Here is a 21,680-nt window from a genome sequence, read left to right as displayed (position 1 = left end):
TTGGGCCTCTACTTTTTTCCATTCACACCTCCATTTATATCTTCCTTTTGCTTCCGATACCATCAACACAAGGACAACACCCTAATATACATTTCCTCTCCAGACCTTTCACCCTCTAACTCGCCTCATCAACTGTACGTCTGGAATTGCAACACATCTCACTACCTTAAACTTAACATCTCAAATACTGAGTTTATGGTTATCCTGCCATCCCGTCTGTCCACATTTCCAGATATCTATTTTACTGATGACAACTCAAGCATCCAACAAACAGATGACTTATAATAAACTAGCTGCATTCATCCTCTCTTACCTCACATCCAGTCCCTCACCAAATCCTGGCGCCTTCACTTGAAAAACAACTCCTGAATTTACCCATTTCTCACACAGGAAACAACCCTGTGTATTAATAAAATATAAGACAGAGAGGCCTTGCGCTCCCACCACAGGACTTCAGCAGGGTAAGTGAACTACAAAAGGGGCAGAGGGTAGATAGTGAGAACAGGGCGAGGAGGAAGATAGTGAGAGGGGGTAGATAGGGAGAAAGGGGGGGGTAGGTAGTGAGGGGGGGATAGTAAGAATATTGAACCAAATAAAGAGTGAGAGAATGAATGAATTGATGTGTGGATGTATTGTGTTAATGAGTTAGAGAATTAATGAATTACCGTATTCGCTCGATTATGAGATAAGGTTTTTTCAGAGCAAACGCCATGAAAATTACCCCTCGTCTTATAATCGGGGTCGTCTTATAATCAGACCTCAAATAGGCACACTGGTGCGGGGAACTCTCCTCACTGACAGCCGGGGAAGGTCTGCGTGATGGACGCAGACAACCCCCGCTGCTAACGGCACCTCCTTCCGGCTCCAGCGGAAGCTGCCTACGTGAACCGCGTAGACGTCTACATGCTGCCCGGACAACACACCGGGAGTCAGAAGCACCGGTAAATTGGGGGGGGGGGTGTTAAATGGGGGGCATAAGGCATTTCTGTAAGCAGAGTGCTCTATGAAATGCCCTTTAACCCCCTTAATGCCACTCTGCCTCAAGAAATGCCTTTTAACCCTCTATACGCCACTCTGCCCCATAATATGCCTTTTAACCCCCTAAATGCCAGGGTGGCATATATGGGTATAAGGCATTTCAGGAGGCAGAGTGGCACATAGGGGGGTCAAAAGGCATATCATGGGGCACAGTGGCATATAGAGGGTTAAAAGGCATATCATGGGGCACAGTGGCATTTAGAGGGTTAAAAGGCATATCATGGGGCACAGTGGCATATAGGGGGTATACAGCATTTCTGGGGCATAACTGGATGGGCAGGTTGGAAAATAAAAGGAAATAAAAACAAAATATTTTTCTCAATCATAGTTTACATGAATTAACATTTACTGTTTTTTTCTTTTTTTCTTAAATTAATATTCAGATTTTGGGGGGTCGTCTTATAATCGAGCAAATACGGTAATCTGTGAATTAATTGTGTCAGTGAATGAGTGATGAGTGATTTTGTGAATTAGTTGTATGAATGAAACAGTGGATAAGTAAGTGACTGTATAAGTGTGTGTATCATAGATGTATAAGTGATTTTGGGAAAGGCAAAGATGGCACAAGCAGGGTGTTTTAGCCTTGGGGACCAAGATGGAACAGGGAGAGTGTTTTTGGGACAAAGATGGCACATGCTGGGCTTTTTGGGGACAAAGTTTGCTCAGGCTGGGCTGTTTGGGTGACAAAGATGGCAAGTCCTATGTGTGTCATCTGGGTGCTAGTCATGTTCTATGTGGATGTCAGGGTTGGCTTTTGTGATGTGCTGTTTATCTACGACTGCTATGCTATGTTCCATACATTATTTATGTATACTTGCAAATGTAGGGTTTGTATGTCTTATTCAGTTGGTCTGTACTTCAAAGTACTGTTTACATGTGTTGTTTATTTGATTTATATTTGAATTACAGGAAGAAAGGAAAACAGGATGATTACGGGGGAGAGGACCTCTTAAAGTCATGGTAGAGTCAGAAGGAGGGAAGACCGCACTGACTCTCACTGTCTTCCCTTAATCTGCAGTCAGTATGGCAAATATTTTTTTGGGTATGGGAGTGGATAAAGTGATTGCGTGCTAGGGTGTGTGGAGGAGGGCCCAAGGAAATCATTTCCTAGGGTCCAATTAAAAAAATGTGTCTGTTACAAATATGAAATAATTTCAAATTAAAACTAGTTGTTTGTTACAAAAAATGTTCCTTTCTTTTTTGTGGGACAGGGCGGGTGCCTGAACACCTAAGGCTGGCCCTGAGAGTGCGAGCAACCCAGACATAAGTAGCAGCCCCTGTAGAAGTCTGGGAGCTACACAGAGAGATCAACAATTCACACAGGAGGGTGGAAGAATACATTTGTGTGATTGAGGGAATTAATATTTGTGAATGAATGAGTATCTGTGAATGAGGGAATGAGTATTTGTGAATGTGGAAATTAATATGTGTGTAATAGCATGGATGTGTAAGTGGGGGGAATAAATAATAAAAAAAATGGTATCTAAAGAACGCCCTGCTTGTCCTGAAAAACCCCCAATATATAATGTGTGTGGGTGCACAAAATAAGAAAGAAGAAAATTACAGCTAAACAGCAACACTGAAAAATATTAACAGAGCCTTTGTCCCAAAATGCACTATGAGTCTTGTTACTAAGGGGTTAATCACCATAAAGTTCTGGTTAGATTGTTTATTTTTTTCTTTCATTTCCATATTCACCATATTATCATCAGACCATGTATTGTCTTTAATAAAGATTTTATATCCAGATTTGGCAAAACCACATTACCCAGAATCATGTCTACAATTAAGAATAACAAGTCTTGGAAACATCTGTGGATGGTAACATTCCTATTTCCTGGCTAACCATGGCAGCATTACATATGGGTTAGCTCCTCCCCTCAGTAGGGTGACCACATGTCTCGGATTGCCCGGGGCAGTCCCGCAATGAGACTTTAAATCCTGGGACCCAGGCAGCCTCAAACTGGGAAAATGCATTGTCCCGAAATGAGAAGTCTGAGTGAAGGAGGTCTCAGCCAATCAGGAGAGACTTCACAACTCTGCTGATTGCCTGAGAGTTCAGAAGCCTCTCCTGGTAGGCTGAGTGTGACTGTTTTTGTCTGATTGTCACTGTGTTTGTCTGTTTGTTTGACTGTCTGACTGTGTGTGTAATGTCTGCTAATGGAGGAGTTAATTCTCTGAATTTGCACATGCCTGGTAATAGAGGGGTTAACACTCTAATCTACTTAGGTCTGTAATGATTGTATGTATACTATTAAACCTGACTGGTGGTGGGGGGGGGATAATGTGCTCCCTTTTACCCCTGCAGTACCATGGTAGCCTCCTGGAATCTAATATCAGGCATGGTGCTTTTTATTTCTCTGGTGTCCTCCATAAGTTTATTGTGGCTGGGGGAAAGTTAACTGCAACTCCTTACCGTGAATAAGTCCCCCCTTCTGCCTGAACTTCATTAGAACATTAGAAGCACTACTACATGTTTTGGAGCTGTCAGAATTGGTTTTCTAGCGCCATACGCCAGAGGTCCTTGTTCCTCTGTTTACTTGCAATTTACTTTGCGTACAAAATCACATGCCAGCCCTTAAAGCCCTAACAGTTACCAGGTAAGCCTGCCTGTCTCTGCGCCACACTTGATGCCCCTGGCTCTCCATTTTTTACTCTTCGGGGAAGAGTAAGTGCACTTCTAACTATATTTATCTTTTTTTGACAGTTTTATTTATATCACAACAGTGATTTAACGGTTGCAGTTGATTTTTTCCCCTTTCCCCCAGCTGCACTATGGATAGTTCTCATTATTCTCAAAGATCTCAATCTAGGTCTAGGTGAGCCAATAATTTTTACACGAAAAAACATCCTAGAGTTGCAGATAGTGTACAATGCCTTGATCCACTTCAAGGATATCTTGGAAGGCAAATGGGTAAAAGTCTGTAGCGACAATTAGGCAGCTGCCTCCTACAGTGGATATAAAAAGTCTACACACCCCTGTTAAAATGCCAGGTCAGTCTTTTTGGGTAGGAGTCTATTAGCATGGTACATCTTGCTGTGGCAATATTTGCCCACTCTTCTTAGCAAAAGTGCTCCAAATCTGTCAGATTGCGAGGACATCTCCTGTGCACAGCCCTCTTCAGATCACCCCACAGACGTTCAATTGGATTCAGGTCTGGGCTCTGGATGGGCCATTTCAAAGCGTTAATCTTCTGGTGAAGCCATGCTTTTGTGGATTTGTGCTTTGGGTCGTTGTCGTGCTGAAAGGTGAGCTTCTTCAGCCTCAGCTTCCGTCTAGTCTATGTATAAGTTAAATCAAGCCAGTGTACTTGTCTCACTCTGTATTCTTGCAAGTCTGGTGGGAGGATAACCAACACATCCATGGCATTCCTCCATTGGGGTTAGGAATTAGGTTTGGACACCCCGCCAGGTAGATGGTAACTTTAATTGGGATCTTTTGCCTGTCAGTTTAATTTAAATAAATTTACTTCTAAACAATCTATTTGCAATAAAATATTTGCAGTATAATTACCTTGGTAGATCAAGTGTTAAAATAATACAGACTTAAAGTAGGACGAATTAAAAAGTGTAAAAGCATTATGTCACTTAACATCCTAGATTCAGTCTTGTTATAAACACAAAAAACAATCCAAGCCAATTAAGATAACAAGCATGTTTGTAGAAACAGAAAGATTAAAAGAGAGAATTTCAAGGAAATGCAATGACGCCATTAAATATCCACCAGTATATTTTTTAAGACAAACCACTGCTGAAGAAAGTAAATGCAGTAACTATAAACTGCCCTACTTTGGTTAGAGTGGAACTTTCAAGAGGTGATGTAACTGTAAGAGCACCAAGAAAAGGGCGCCCTTTTCTTATCCAGGACACAAATTGATTTCATGTGTTGATGACTGACCTCCCAATACTTACAGATCACTGTGAGATCACATTGTGTACACATAAAGTGAATTTTTTACAAATAAAGATTGTCTATTATAAACTACACAACATTGGATTGACTTGTTAAGTATACTGAGCTCTAAAATGCAGGAAAAGTAGATGGTCAATTTTAATTCAACTCTCAGCATACTGAGCTTCTCAAGCATACTATTTTGAAATGGAATTAAAATCCCTGCTTCAATGGCCACTCAACTCTTTTAAAACGGTGTATGTTGACGCCCTGGGGGGGCAGACATGGCCCCTGATGCCAATTACGGTATTGTTGAATGCTTTCATGTCGAGGCATTACAGCAACACCGTTTGGATGCAGAAAGTGAACGTAGATTGCTTTCAGCACCCGTTTGAAGTCATGATGGTCCTGGCACGTCAACCCTTTGTTTTTAGGTGACGTGCCTGGACCGTCAATTGTCATTTAAGGGTTAAACATATATGGAATGGGCATATATGACTAATTAAGGTTTCAGTATTTAACGCAGGACAAATGGACAGTCTTGATGGGAGGAATGGTTCTTATTTTGTATCAAATGCAATAGAACCTTAGCCATTTCCTTGTGCAAATTAATAGTAGAAAATATGTTAAACTATGTAATTAAAATGCATTCTTTTTATTTTGAATGCATTTCATAATCCCTTAAATAGCTTTCAATAGGTGACAAAGTCACATAAAAAGTGTTGATAAAGTTCTGCCCCTAGCAACACCTCTTACCACACCAGGAAGATAAAAGTATGTGGAGCGGGATCGTCACTTGTCTGACTTACCAAAAGAGCCTTCTAGTGGCACCTAGCTGCAGAGCATTGCAAGGTGGTCACGTGGGAGCTGCAAGGGAGGTTTGTGTTGCAACCGGACAGACTTTTATTTTAAAGCTCTCTGGGCTGAAAATTGGTACTGTCTCTGGAAAACAGAACTGATGGGGGGTTGTGTGTCTTTTTTTTTAGTAAAACCACATTACCTCTATAAATCAAAGTATCTGTCAAGTTAAACATTACTGTAAAACTAATTTTTCAAATGTATTAATACTTTAATTTAGTTCTGTGTTGATTTGAGAAATTATGCATACATCTGCCACTGCTTTTTACGCTTGTCACTTTTTGGCATAGATTCCTAACAGTTTCCCAGACTGACCCCTATTTATGAGAAAAAACAAGACTTACTAACATTCAAATGCTGTTGTTTAATCACGGGCTATCCTCAAAATAAGACAGATGCCAGTCTTGCATCTTTGTGTGCATTGTAGTTGCATGCAGCAGTTGTACTGTATAATGGGGACCTCAGGTGGTATAATATGAGTACTGCACTATTATTTTTGGGGTTCTCAAATCAAATTATATTTTATGTTAATACATTTAGAATAGATATTACCTTCTTTGTTTTATTATTACATGTCATGCCAATGAAGGTGTAGAAAGTATGGCCCTTTGAAGCAAATCATAATTTCCTTTACTGCCGAAATTAGGATTTTTATCAACTATATTTAACTGCTATTCAGCTAATGATGTAATGGGTTTAGTAAAGTAATCCAGTCAATCGGGAGTGGGAAAGTGAGAATTCTTACCTGGGAATTCCTTTTCCTTGTCCATTTCCAAGGTGGCACATGAGAAGAAGGCTCCGCCTACCAGGTAGGGCAGGAAATACTATAAAAAAAGGAGACGATTCCTCCCCATTGTGGTTAAAAAGAAGGACTCAGACAAATAATAGACAAGCAAAAGTAAATTTAATGGGTGGGAGTAAAAGTGTGCCACCTTGGAAATGGACAAGGAAAAGGAATTCCTAGGTAAGAATTCTCACTTTCCTTGCCATTCCAGGTGGCACATGAGAAGAATTAGCGAGATAGGGAGGGAAGGATTCCAGTCTGCAGGACACGACGACCAAATTGAGACTCATCAGAGAGATGAAGATTCAGCTTGTAGTGCCTTATAAACGTATGAATCGACCTCTAGGTCGCTGCCTTGCAAATGAGAGACGGATTCACCCCGGAGAGTTCAGCCCAGGAAGTCGAGACGGATCTGGTCGAGTGTGCCTTCAGGCCGGAGGGAGGTACTCTTCCCGCGGAGATGTAACATAAGGTGATTGCGTCCTTAAGCCAGCGGCTTTTTGGAAGCCCTGGACACTGCTCTGCCCTTGCGGGTCCCCGCAAAGGACAGGAAGAGAGCGTTGGATTTCTTCCAGGCAGACGTACGCGAGAGATAAGACAGGATACACCTCCGCAGGTCTAGCGAGTGGAGTTCCAGCTCCATGGGATTCTTGGGATTCGGACATAAAGTAGGTAAGACGATCTCCTGATCCGAATGGAAAGGTGAGACTACTTTAGGGAGAAACTCTGGTGGTAAACGGAGGATAATGCAGTCCGGCAGAATCCTGAGAAAAGGTTCCACTCTGGAGAGAGCCTGGAGCTTACTCACCCTCCTAGCGTAAGTGAGGGCTACTAGAAGGACAACCTTGTAGGTGAGCAGCTTTAGAGAGGTATTCTCTAGAGGCTCAAAAGGAGACGTGGTGAGTTGGTGCAACACGAGGTTAAGGTCCCAAGGTGGAACCGACAGACGGAGCTGTGACAGGGCCAGGCTAGCTGGCTCATATGTCATATGAAGTTTAGCCGGGTCACGGAGCGCTTTTGTGTCCGGTTCTGTATACCGTGACCCGGTAATATATTATATTGTGTTTATTGTGTAACCGGCCCAGAGACTGATGTGGATTCAGCCCCAGCCTTCAAAGAGACGATCCTATAATCTGGCTGGGGCTCTTAATCAGCCAGCACAGCCCTGTCTGCCCAGACGGCACCCGCACTACAGGGGGGATAACACAGGTGGGGAAACCCATTGTATTCTGTAATCCCCTCACCTGATACATCCCCTGTATACTGATGGGATTTGTGATGGGATGTGGCTGATGGGATTGGGGGTTGGGTTCGGTACACATTGCATTGAGATTGTATATAAATTCTGTGTGTTTGTAATAAAGAGAGTTCTTCTTGGTTTACTACGAATGGTGGTCTGGATGATCCGTGGATAGCTGAGTGCTATCCGTATGAGGGACTGACTGGTGATTCCTCAGCCCTCAAACAGGGGGACCCAGCCTTGGGTACGGTGACCCTGTAACAGGAGCCTAGGGCGAAGTCTGCACATCCCCTTAGAAAATCTGGAGATCCAGGGATGGGAAGCCAGATTGGAGTCCAAGAAGTTGCTGAGAGCTGAGATCTGGACCTTGATAGTAGCAGGTTGTAACCCCTTATCAAAGCCGTCTTGTAAAAAGCGCAGCACCTCACGGATGGATGGAGAGGATACTTCGTGCCCATTGCACCAGCTGATGAACGTTTCCCAAACCTTCTGGTATTTAGCAGCCGTAGTTTTCTTGCGGCTGGAGAGAATCGTTTCCACTACTGATGAAGTTAATCCCCTTGAGGTCAGGATCTCCCTTTCAGAAGCCATGCTGAGAGGTTGAGCCGGGAGGGATCTGGGTGGAGAACAGGGCCTTGAACGAGAATATCCTTCACCTGAGGAAGAAGCATGGGCTCGTCTACGGACAGGTTGGTAAGGTCCGAAAACCAGATTCTTCGAGGCCAGAAAGGAACAACCAGGATGACACTTTGAGGGTTTTCCCGAATCTTCCGTAGCACTCTGGAGATAAGGGGAAGCGGAGGAAAAACATACGCGAGATCCAAGTCCCAGGTCTGCGAGAGTGCTTCCAGGGCTCAGGGCCGGTGCGTGGCCATCAGGTCTATCTGAGGAGTACCCCATTTCTTTGTGATGAAGGCGAAGACCCTTTTGTTTAAGGACCATTCTCCTGGAAGTACTGAGTACTGAAGTACTGAGTTCCTGCTGAGGCAATCCGCCTCCTGATTCAGTGAACCCTTGAGATGAACCGCGGAGAGAGTGCAGTGACTGAACTCCGCCCATCGGCAGATATGAGCGGTCAGGGTCTGCAGGCGCCTGCTTCTGGTGCCACCTTGTTTGGAAAGATAGGCCACAACGGTGACGTTGTCTGGAAGGATCCTGATGGACTTGTGTAGCAGGATTGTAGACCAGAACCTTAGAGCCCTCCAGACCGCTAACAGTTCTAGAAAATTGATGTGCAGGTCTGATTCCCGAGGAGACCAAGTTCCCTGGGTAATATTGCTTCCCATAACAGCACCCCAGCCTCTCAAACTGGCGTCGGTGGAAATTACCACCCAGTCTCTCGTCTGCCAAGAGAGCCCCTGTGAAAGATTCTTGGCTGTCACCATCCCCAACGAAGGGAGAAAGTCGGACCTTCTTGCGAAAGGACATCCTGGAGCGATCCCAGTGATCCAGCAGGAACTGTTGAAGAGGTCTTGCGTGAGCAAGTGCCCAGGGAACCGCTGAGATGGAGGAGGTCATTAGACTGAGCAAAGACATGATGGCTCTGATGGACACTGACTTGTTCGTTAGCACTGCGTGTGTGAATTCCCTCAATCTTAGGATCTTGTCCCGAGGGAGAAACGTCTTCTGTATGTGTGAATCGAGGATCATTCCCAGAAAGGTACGACGTCTGTTTGGAAGCAACTGTGACTTGAGTCTGTTTACTAGCCATCCTAGGTCGTGGAGGGTCCTGAGAGAAAACTCCAGATGGGACTGGAGCAGAGTTGCTGAGGCCGCTACGAGGAGCCAATCGTCCAGATATGGGACAACCTTTATGCCTTTTTGCCTCAGAAAGGCCACGACCACCGACATGAGCTTCGTGAAGATCTGAGGTGCTGAAGCAATTCCAAAAGGAAGAGCCCGAAACTGAAAATGTCGAATACCTTGAGGTAATGGAACAGCCGGACGGAGGAATCTTTGGTGGTCTCTTCTGATGGGAACATCCCTCGAAGAAATGATCTCTGTGGCGGACTTCAGGGATTCCATCTGGAACCTGTTGCATCTTATACAGGTGTTCACCACCTGTAGGTTGATTATTAGCCTGAATTTCCCGGATGGCTTTGGCACGACAAAGACGTTGGAGTAGGTTCCCTCTCCTATCTCCTGATGAGGAACCGGGACCAGAGCTCTTTCGTGAATTAAGTTGTTGAGCGTGGCGAAGAAACCCGAATTCTGCACAGCTTGTGTTTAGAGGCATTATCTGCAGACCACGACTTAAGCCAGAGAGCTCGCCTAGAAACCGCTGAAAGCGCAGTGGCTTTAGCAGACGTACGGACTGATTCAATGGAGGCATCGGAGATGAAATCAACTGCTAAGCAGGTGTCGGACAGGTTTCTTGCGACCTGCTCAGTCCCTGGAATAGCTGCAAGGTCTTCCACCACCAGTTGGAGCCAGATTTTAATGGCTCTAGAAGTTGACGCCATAGCAATAGCTGGACGAAAATTCGCCGCTGCTGCTTCAAAAGACCTTTTGGCGGCATTCTCAGCCCTCCGGTCCATGGGGTCTTTGAAATGGGACGCGTCCTCCAACGCAATGGCTGTTTTTTTCGTGGCCTTGGCTACTGCGGTGTCGACTTTCGGGACTTCCCAGGCCTCAGAATTCTTATTATCGAAAGGAAAAAGCTTCTTGGTTCTGGAGGATGTGAAGAATCTCCTGTCAGGATATTTCCACTGCTCCGTGATAATGGCAGAAAGTGAATCGTGGACTGGAAAGGTCTGCGGTTTCCTAGAGTGACCCTGAAAAGGATCTGGTTTTGGAACTGGTATGTCATCCTGTAGATTCAGAGTAGATCTGACTGCAGAGATGAGTTTCCCTGTTTCTTCGACTGGAAAGAAAAAGGTTTCTTCTTTAATCTCCCCGTCCTCATCAGAAGACTGTGGGTCATTCGACTGGTAGTCATATTCAGAAAAAGGAGCCGAATAATCTTCAGGGTTATCTGGGAGATAATTTGGTGGACCCTGCTGGTAAGGTTGTTGCTGGGGTACAGGTGCCTGAGAGGAGCTTGCCATTGTCAAAGGTAGACTGAAGTTCCCCCTTCAACCAGGAGGTAAATTCCGTCGTGGAAACTTATTTAGGCCGAGAGCAGGAGTTGCACGTTTTGGCCGAAGGGTCATGCAGGGTCTTTTGCAGGATGAGCAGGCTTTGTGTTTCGTCTTTCCCACAGATTTCCTATGTGGGGAGGCTTCAGGAGGGATATCCTGATTTTTATCTGACACGACTGAGGAGAAAAAACACAAGCTGTAACCGCAGAAAACAATGGCATAGGCAACGTAAAACTTCTTCCAAGCCAAGAGGGCAACACCTACTTAAAATGGCAGTAAAAAATCCTCAGGCACAGGCAGGCACAATAGCAGAGAAGTAGATGCAATACTACAGCACAGAAACGAAGAGCAAGGAAAGATCTTACCCATTCTGGCGTTTTATACAGAGGCATTTAGGTGCCCAGGACCGGAAACCTCACATCCGGAAATTCCCAGCCAATTGACCTCTCGTGACCCCGGGTCGCTGCACCGGAAGTGAAGCCGATTGGAGATATGAACGTGTGCCGAGAAACCGGCACAGCCGGTTAGAGATCTCCTCCTGCCGTGCCACACTCTGAGGATTCCCCGGGACGGAGTGAACCGGAGTCCGAGGATACACATCCCAGTGAGCCCCCTGGGCTGTGGGCAGAGCCGAACGAGGGCTGAGCCTCGTGTGCGTTGCCGCGATAAACGTGGAGTTGCAGCCTTCGAGGCTGTCGCACGAACCCTGGATCCACATGGGACCTCTGCCGGGTATCAACAAGGACACCTCCCCCGGGGCTCCGAGAAAATAAAAAAAGGAAGTAGAGGTAAGCTTCAGCCTTACCGCTACCTGAGTAGGGCAGGAAACAACACTGGGGAGGAAGGGGGAGGTCTCCTTTTTTTATAGTATTTCCTGCCCTACCTGGCGGGACGGAGCCTTCTTCTCATGTGCCACCTGGAATGGCAAGGAAAGGGGAGTTCATATGAATGCACAATGGCCCCAACACATTCCTATGGCAGATGGCTTGACATGGAAGTTCTGGGATCATTGGGAACTCTGCTGGAATCACCTCACAAAGGGTTAATGTTGCTCAGTGAATAATGGCTTACATCTAGCGCTTCCAATCCCAGTTGTTTGGTATATTCTAAACACAGAGGATAGTGTATTGTAGTGTAAATAGGTGTGAAGTAGCAGTGGTGTATCTTTTTCAAATTGTTATAGAATCCAAATGTCAAAGATCGTCATACCTTGTTCTGGTCATTACATATCCTCTCCATGTCTTATCATTGGATAAGGCCAGATAAAGAAAGGAATTGTAACACAAAGGTCAATTAGAGCTATTACCGATGTTACACAAAGTTACCATTTTTTTTAAAGTCATAAGAATTAAACATTGTTTTCATTGACACCATTTCAACATCCACACGCCCATGGTAACAAATAGTTAAATGACCTGAGTAATTGTGAAAGCTTGTTTAATAATGTTTTAGTTGCAAAGATTACTAAGTAACACGGAAATCTCTGCCCTTCCTACAACCGAATACATTGCCGTGCAAGAGGCAAGGTAAAGTAACCAAACTGCATGCAATCCTGAAAACATTTTATATTCTGTTTCCTCAGTCCAATACTGATTGTTAGTTTTATATAGAAATCATATAGGATCACTGTGTTCGATATTTTCCAAACCAGTGGTGTGTATTGTATTGTAATGAAAAGTTTATTAACAGACATATCAAACACGTGTCCTTGTCTTGCTAACTTATTAATATCAGTGCGCAACTGCTATTAACTATTAGAGAGGAGCTTACATACTCCTGCCCTTCGAGAAAAGTTGTAACCTTCAACTATACTTGCCTTATGTATGCAGTTATCTTTATCCAGTGGCTCTATGCAGCCATAGCTGAAAAATAGGAATTGTTTTACAATCTCCAGGACAGGAACTCTGTTCTAAAAGATCGCTCCAACATTACAAATGCAAGAATTAAATAATCATAAATGATTATAAATTGCTTTACTGAGAACTGCCTTGATTCCAAAAAGGTGTGCTCATTGCCAGCAGTTGGTATTTTAGGGGACTATGACTAAAAGGGTCGCTATAGTTGGTGCTGGATGCAGTGGACTAACAGCTATCAAGAGCTGTCTGGAGGAAGGTCTGGAACCAACCTGCTTTGAGAAGAGCAATGACATCGGTGGACTATGGAGATTTACAGCAAGTATTCATGCCCTCACCTTGTGATATACATATTTGTTGCTTCTTTAATTTAGTTGAATCTGTCTTGGGAACAGTAGCTGTTCTACCATATAATCAGCTTAAGCAGCTTTATCTTGTCGATACCTTCTATTGTCTTGGTAAAGGTCGGAATTAATTGATTTAAGTATTTAAGCAAACATACTACTAGTGTCCACCGCAGGGTATTGTAAAAATGTAAAATTCTTTGTAGGTCGCAAAGGCAGATGGGAAAATGAGCCCTTAACCAAGAGTTGCTTAAAACACGTTAAAAAAGTGTTAAAGTTGCCTTTGAGCCCCTATCTTTGTGGCCAAGACACCTCTGAAAAGTAGTGTACTAGGCTGGGATGCAACCCAATTCGATTCCCAAGCCCCTTCCTCCTGCACTGCTTCCTCGTCTTCACAAACACCTTCTACAAAAAAACATAGTGATTAAAATTGTGCTTAACTTTGGTAGGTGGGGCGGAGAATATTTTACCACAGGATGTCTGCTGGGACTGGTGATTGCAGCTGCCTATATATCTGACTCCAGGCAGGAAGGCTTTCACACGCCTGCAGCCGGCTCCTCTCAACCTCCATAAACTAAAATCATTCCATTTCACAGACATCTCCAAATCAACTGTAATTAATAATGAATACAAAAGTCTCCCGCCCTGCCTAATTTGCCACAAATATTAACATATAAACCCGTAACGTAAACATACAACTGTCTTAAACCCAATTAGGAACAGTATTTAAAGAACTAAACACACACTTTGTGCATGCCCTGATTAATGTGTCACCCCATCAGTCTGTGGCTGCTACCAGGGCCGGCCCAAGGCAAAATGCCGCCTGGGGCGAATTTTAAAATGCCGCCCCCCCCTTATGTACCCTTCCTCTCCCTCTGTCCCTGCCGCCCCCCCCAATTATCTACCCTTCCTCTCCCCCCCCTTGTACTTACCTTTCAGCAGTCCTGCGGCGAGTCTCCCTGTTCGGTCTCGGTGCCGGCTTGTAATGCTGAGCGCCGGAAATCTTCCGGCGCTCAGCATTACAAGCCGGCACCAAGACCGAACAGGAAGACTCGCCGCAGAGGAGGAAGAGAGGGGTGCCGAGCGGGTACTGACAGCTTGGTAAGCGAAAACCACTCGGCGCCCCTTTCTCTCTTTTTCGCTTTAAAAAAAAAAAAAAAAAAAAAAGGGCTTGGGGCGGCAAAGTGCCGCCCCTTCAAAAGTGCCGCCTGGAGCGGTTGCCCCACTCGGCTCCATTGTCGGGCCGGCCCTGGCTGCTACTGAGAAGTAAAGATGGCATCAGCGAACTTATATGTACCATCCCACACACAGTCCCTTCCTACTTAACCACATCAAAGAGAACCCAAATGGGTTGTAAGGGTGCCAAAACTGCTTGCAACTGTGGCAAAAAAGTGGCAAACGAATGAATCTTAACAAAATGCCTGTGATTTTGCCATTTGTTTTCGTTGGTTTCATCAGGGGACCTCCTCGTCATCCGGGGATTCATACAAACGCACAAAATTGCCAAATTTTATTAAAAATAAAGTTTATACGAATCAGAATGCACAAGTACAATGCATATAATAAAATAACACAATGCCTAAATAATCACACCACATGAACACGTATACCTGGTTTTATATTTAGATTGCATGTAATAAAGTGTTTTAGTTTAATTAGGGCCAATTAATAGCTCAAGAGGATTTTTAATATATGCTAATTGTAAATTTTAAATTTTTAAGTAATTAAACTATGTATTTACCTTATTTACACAGGAGGCTGTTGAAGAAGGGCGAGCCAGTATATACAGCTCTGTGATCACAAACACCTCCAAAGAAATGATGTGTTTCAGTGATTTCCCCATGCCAAAAGACTTTCCCGTATATTTACATCACTCAAAGGTCTTAGAATATCTCCATCTTTATGCAAAACAGTTCAAGCTCTTGAAATACATTGAGTTCAATGTAAGTAAAAGGCTTTTAGAGTTCTCCAATTTATTTAGTAAGTGTTTGGAACATTTTACTAAATTATTTTTGAACTATAAACCTCATTGAGTATAACAATTGGGGGCTGTTGTCCCTGGGCACCTGGAACATCATAGGTGCCCTATACACAAATTGTACAAATTTTTTGTGGTGTACAAATCTGCTAACACCACATAAATTCAATGATTTGGAAGAACTTGCCAATTATGTCAAGTGTATTCATATCATATTTTTATGATAAGTACACTTTAAAGAAGCTCATCACAAACCTATAAAAGTAGTCACGGTCTGTCTCAGATGTAATAAAATAAGTGTTAGAGCTTTTACCTGGCATGTAATAACATCTATTAATTCCATGTAGACGGAAGTCTGCAGTGTGAGTAGAGGTTCGGATTTTTCCTCTACGGGACAATGGGATATCGTAACTGAGAACCACGGAAAGAAGAAATTAACTGTGTTTGATGCTGTAATAATTTGCAATGGCCATTATACGGACACTTTTTTACCTCTTGATTGTTTTCCAGGTTAGTTACTTAAAATGTATTGTATTATGTTTTGTACAATCACTGATTTTTGAAAGCCAATATGAATGTAAGTTTCCTACTTTGCACAAACCTTGCATGTCTTGATCCTTCGAGTGACTCCACTTTAGTACAAAATTGGTGTCATCGGAAAGCCATCATTCCCCACAGAATTGTCTGAATGTGTGGCTGATGACCCATGCCATCTCTTTACCTTAAAACTATCTAGAGTGTGGCTACAGAGTGGGATCTCACTGCATTTTCAGCTCTAACTAATGTACCCCTGCAGTTATACTGCATTTGGGACACCACATTCTCTGCGATTCTGTATTAGAAACATGTAATCCTTGGAACCCACACATCAATGTGGTTAATCATCATTCTGTTCTAAAGTAGAAAATTAAAAGGCAAAATCATTGTAAAATGTGACATAAAAGCTCGAATGTTCCAAAGAGGAGGCAAGTAGCAACTCTGAAATAAGTAGCATACTTTTGCGATTTCCAAGGCTAATGGTGTTTGCCACATATCTGCTTGTATTCTGTGTTTTGTTGACTGTAAAAAGACAATGCCATTAATAGTTCATCTTTAAGAATGATACTGAACATTGTCACTCAAGGTTGTTACAATATTGTTTTGGAGACCTCATTTCCAGAAGGATATTTACATATTGGAGAGTGTTCAGAGGAGTGCTACTAAAATCGTAAATGGTTTGCATGATACAAAAATAAAAGGAAAGACTATGTGATCTCAATATTTATAGCATGTAAAAATTGGGATTTAAGAAAGCAAAAGAGGGAAGTTTATTTCAAAGTGAAATGTTAGAGTAACTGATCCTCATCTAAGTAGAGAGTCAGAGGCTTAGATGTAGTGCAAAGAAAATATCTCTTTATTGAGAGAGTAGATTGGTAGATAAACAGAACAGTGGTTTTTGAGATTTATATTTACATAGCATTTCCTGTCACAATACTTTTCACTCCCAACCATTTTGATGTTACCTGGGGCTAGCCCTGTACTTGCCCACATGTAGCCTCGCCCCATGGATGGTAAAGCCACACTCCTTCAGGGAGAGCTCCAGGTAGCCTACCTAAGGAAGTTCCCAGGTATGACAATGATTGCTCAGTAAACACTGCATCTGTTAGCCAAAGAAGGAGGTAGTCCTTAATAACATATTTCCTAGTCTTTACCTGCATTGTTGTAGAAGACTGTGTATGAGCCTCAAAGAGTACCAACCGGTAATAGTATTAATATGTTAACTGTTACTTATAAGTGTCAAAACAATTTGAAATATACATTCAGAATTAGTTTTTTTCTCTTAGGCAGATATTCCATCCAGGAGAAAATATACAATATAGATAGGACTCATCGAACTTGGGGTACTTTGACGTAGTGGGGGCTAAGCAATATGTGGCCGTATAGAGTGATGAAATCCCCAATATTTATGCCTTAGATATTTTGCATGGTAAAAGCTGAATTATTGTATTGATTCCTTCCAAGAGGTCCAACAGTCACAAACTGATTGTGCTTGGTTCTTGTTTATTGGTACATTTGCCTTCCACTACTCTGCAAATCAATATTTTCTCATACATGCATACTTTACCTATCTGTACTATTTGTAGTACATAAAATGTTGTAAACTAATATACACTTATATACAAATTTCTTACACTCTTCCTCAACAAATTTTTGTTATAGGCATAGAACTTTTCAAAGGCCGATATATTCACAGCAGGTTTTATAAAACACCAGAGGATTATCGAGGAAAAACAGTCTTGGTATTGGGAACCGGGAACTCAGCTGGAGATATAGCCGTGGAAATCAGCCTCACAGCTAAACAGGTGAGTGTGTAATAGACAGTTTCTTTTCTTAGGAGGACTTGAAGTTTCTTAACTATGCATTGAATTGTATCATATCTTACGGTGTTGTGGCATACACTTGGAAATTAGGTTGAAAGTGGGGGCTGGCCAAGCCACTCCACAAAATTATGATATAAATTAAGTTGAGTAAACTATAAACTGAGTGAATGTTGAATTATGTTAAGGTATAATAGTAATTTGGAATATAAACATACTGTAAGATTTTATTAAATCACTGGGAATGTGTTGAATCAGGTGAATAGTCTTCCAGTAGAAGTATTTGGGGTTAAAATAACCAGTGGAGGTAAGCATGAATGGGACTGGCATAAAGTTGTCCTGACATAAGGCAAAGCCAAATTATGTTACAGATGATATCATCATGACACACATGAGGTCACTGGCTCTGGTGCATTATCACAGACTATGATGTCATGTCACAAGCCTGAGTGATAGTTTATACCAGTGACCAATGATATCCCAAGATCTGGCCTTAGACACAGTGACACAAAACTCCTTTCTGTGGACTTTGAGAGCTTTTGTTTAGGAGACTATCCTCAACAAACCTATATTTCAAAAGTCATATCAATAAGAAAATCGTTTCTAAATTTTAACAAAACAGAGAACATGTATTCCATTCCATACAAAACCTCAAATTACTCAATTTATTACACCTACAATTGAAATACCAACATTACATTAAATACCTACCCTCCTAGTAGGAGAAACTGTTAAACAGCTATTTAATGTGTCATCTATACAATTTAAATGTTTGTCTTTTGAGAATGATGTATCAATATAATATTTTAATGTCCTGTTTCTCTTTGTTTTATTGTTTTATTTGTTAATAGAACTAAAATGCAATTGGCATATTTACTAGGTCTTTCTAAGCAGTAGACATGGATCCTGGGTAGTTAGTCGCATATCACATGGTGGACTCCCTGTAGATATGGCTCTCTCAAGACGTTGCAACATATGGATCAAGAATTTGCTCCCTTATGGACTTGCTGCCAGATTGAACGAGAAGTTGATGGGCAGTTGGTTTAATCATGCAAACTATGGCTTAGAACCTAAAAACAGGTACATTCACACAGGTGAAGGTGTACATATTACACCTGTGTATATGAGGAGCACAAACCTCCCTAGTGCCTTACAAACCACCCTAGTTTATTACAACTAGAATAAAAGGATACAATATGAAAATGTGCACTAAAAATGATCAAATAATGTACGTAAACAATAAGAATACCTTGTAAGAGACAAAGTAGAAACTCCAAGCTTGTGTAGCATGAGTGTTTTTACTGTTAGACATTATATGATAATTTTAGTGCACATCTTCCCTTTTCTATTTTACATTCCAAAACGATATTTTTATGCGATTAGGATCTTGTATAATTGTAATGGGGTTGTTGATTTAATGCTAATGTTGTCAATCATTTGCCTTAATTATAATTATCTTATATGATTTAGATGTAGTAATTGTTATTACGTCAATATTATACAAGCATAACATAGTATTACACTTTCCTTTTTGATAAAGTGAGGCTGTACTTTTTTGTTAAATGTTGGTTGTTTAAGAGTCGTATACCCTATTAATAGGGGTTATTCACTAAAGGAAGAGTTGGTTGGAGGGTTTGCATGAGACTTTTGTTTTAACTCTTTCATTTCACTATACATTATGAAGGCCCACCCAATAAACTTCTTCTGCATGAAGAGGTTGACTGACACTGTTAAAGGATCTAAGGATAGAAATGTAACTCATGAAAGACTGTGACATTAATATTCACATTTCTGTTTGTGAGTGCCTTAGGTTATCTGTTATGCGTGAAATAAATATCATAGCAATATTTTTTCATCCTATAGGTTAAAACACCCAATTGTGAATGACTGGCTGCCCAGCCAAATCCTACAAGGAGCTATAAAAGTAAAACCTAGCATTAAGGCATTTACTGAAACATCTGCTATATTTGAAGATGGGACTGTGGCTGAAAATTTGGATGAGGTTATTTTTGCTACTGGGTACAGCTCGTCTTTCCCCTTTTTCGACAGCAGCCTTATTGAGTTAAATGACAACCAAGTTACTGTGTATAAATATATTTTCCCCATCCACATTGAGAAGCCAACACTTGCTTTCTTGGGACTTGTTCAACCACTTGGATCAATTATGCCAACAGTAGAACTTCAAGCACGATGGGCAACCAGAGTCTTTAGAGGTACGAGTGCATAACACATTTAGAATGAATGTAGGAAGTTGCAGAAATAGTTGAAATGTACAGTGTATTCTTTAGGTACAGGGAATAAGAATTGTGGATAAAGAAACTGTACAGGGAAAAGAGGAATTATGATACAGTCTATCTTGAGTCATGTAAAACCGATGGGGGGAATTACTTGCATAGAGCATAAGAGAAACGGCATCGTGCATCCAGTTCATTGTACTGTGATTTTGGATGCACCATTAGTACCTTAGTCTCAGTCCCTCTAAAACTGAAATAATAGCTGCCCCTCAATCCATTTCTAACCAAGCACTCATTTCCATGATTAAAAACATTCTGTTGCCAATAACAAAGCAAAGTGTCTTGAGGTTGTATTTAACTCTTCTCTTCCTTTTATAGTTTATCACTAATCAGTTATCACTATATAATAGAAATGTTTATTTTTAGCATAGAATAAGGTGTTTTATCAAGATACAAAAACCAATTACTAGGCTTAAATCATGACACGTATGCAAAATTGCTTAAGTGAACCATGTCGGCCAAAGCAATATCTCCCTTTTAGGTGCGGCTAAGCTTCCTCCAATGAAAAAGATGCAAGCCTACGCTATAAAAAAAAAACAAGAAAGCAACAAATGGTAAAATATTTCCTATTAATGCAATCTACATATATATGTACACATAATTATATGCTTAAAATGTGAACTTTATTATTATTATTATTATTATTTTTTATGAAAAATGGAAAATTCCCCCTCTAGGCCACTAAAGGAGGTAGGAGGTACATTGTTTATGCTGAAGAGATGCATGATACACATTTGGAAGAACCTGTCTAGCCTAATGGGGAAGAAATTGACCAACATATTAAATTTGTGATAGCAGTGCGTAGCCATAGGCCTTGCAACAATCTTAAATCCATTGCCATATTTTACTGTTTAATCTTTGCATTCAGACTCTCTCATACTCTCTCCATATTTTCCTACCTTCTTCTCCAACCGCTACCATGTCCCCCATCTCCTTTCCCGCTCTACTTCTTGTCTTGCTTCTCCTATTGTTTTCTTTATACTTTCGTAGTTTGCTACGCTATCTGCTCTGGTAACCTGGCCTCCAATTGGGGGAAAACATGTGCATAGAAGCTCTGCCCTGTTGCTGAAGTACTACACCTGTCTGGAATAATGTAGATGAATCAGCAAAGAAAGAGAAGCGTTTCTGGACCTCTCTTTCTCTGCAGATCTGTTTATGTTATTCTGGCCTCCTGGAGTACTTCTGCAAAAGGAAAGAGCCACAGGGTGCACCCCGTGGGACAGCCTCTCCCCCTTCCCTCCAATTGGAAGAATTGCTCCAGGTTAACAGAGCAGATGACGGAGAAGCGGACAAAGAAAGAATAATGAGAACAATAAAACAAAAGAAGAAGAGACAAGACAAGAAGTGGAGCTGCAGAAAAGGAGACAAGGGGACATGGAAGAAGTTGGAGGAGAATGTAAGAAAACTTTGAGAGAGAGAGAGAGAGAGAGAGAATGAGATTATGATAGAGTGTGAAAGAGAATGAGAAAGTGAGAGAGAGAAAAACAACAACAAAACCCCCCCAAAAATTCTCTGTATTTTATTTTTGTTTGTTTGAAGTGCCTCCTCATTCTCAGACATTCGTACAAATCCAAATGCACAAGTTTATTGTTAACCATTATAAAAATGTCCCAACATTAAAGAAAAGATAGTCATGTTTTGGTGTTCTTTCTTTAACCATACAAGTATAACCTCATAGAGGTACAATGAAACAACAGCAGTATACTTTAAATTAAAGTTGATTATACTCTTTGTAACAACTTTACATTAATCAATATAGAGGATATTATCTCAAAATATGCAGCACATTTTGGTAAACATATTACTGTACCTGGGAACTTCCTTGGTTGGGCCACTTGTAGCTTTCCTCTTGGGGTGTGGCTTCGTGAAGGGGGCAGGATTAAGTGTGTGTTATGGTGGAGCTAGCTTCACGTAAGATTCTCGACTAGCCTTAGATGCAGGTACGGGCCCAGTAGCAGGGGA

General features: G+C 41.8%; 1 protein-coding gene across 1 annotated transcript; it reads left to right on the top strand.

Annotated features, from left to right (window-relative positions):
• The first annotated feature begins 12,931 nt into the window (after nucleotides 1–12,931).
• Nucleotides 12,932–19,651, top strand: LOC149283331 (dimethylaniline monooxygenase [N-oxide-forming] 2-like). The gene is made up of 6 exons (XM_089497711.1): nucleotides 12,932–13,063; nucleotides 14,844–15,032; nucleotides 15,415–15,577; nucleotides 17,267–17,409; nucleotides 18,305–18,504; nucleotides 19,288–19,651. The coding sequence occupies exons 1-6, from the start codon at nucleotides 12,932–12,934 to the stop codon at nucleotides 19,649–19,651; spliced, it is 1,191 nt and encodes a 396-aa protein (XP_089353837.1).
• Nucleotides 19,652–21,680: the final 2,029 nt, after the last annotated feature.

The sequence above is a fragment of the Sceloporus occidentalis genome, unplaced genomic scaffold (assembly GCF_023333645.1).
Source record: "Sceloporus occidentalis isolate IW3139 unplaced genomic scaffold, rSceOcc1.0.p SCAF_106, whole genome shotgun sequence".
NCBI classification, from domain to species: Eukaryota; Metazoa; Chordata; class Lepidosauria; order Squamata; family Phrynosomatidae; genus Sceloporus; species Sceloporus occidentalis.
This window is presented reverse-complemented; position numbering and strand designations above follow the sequence as displayed.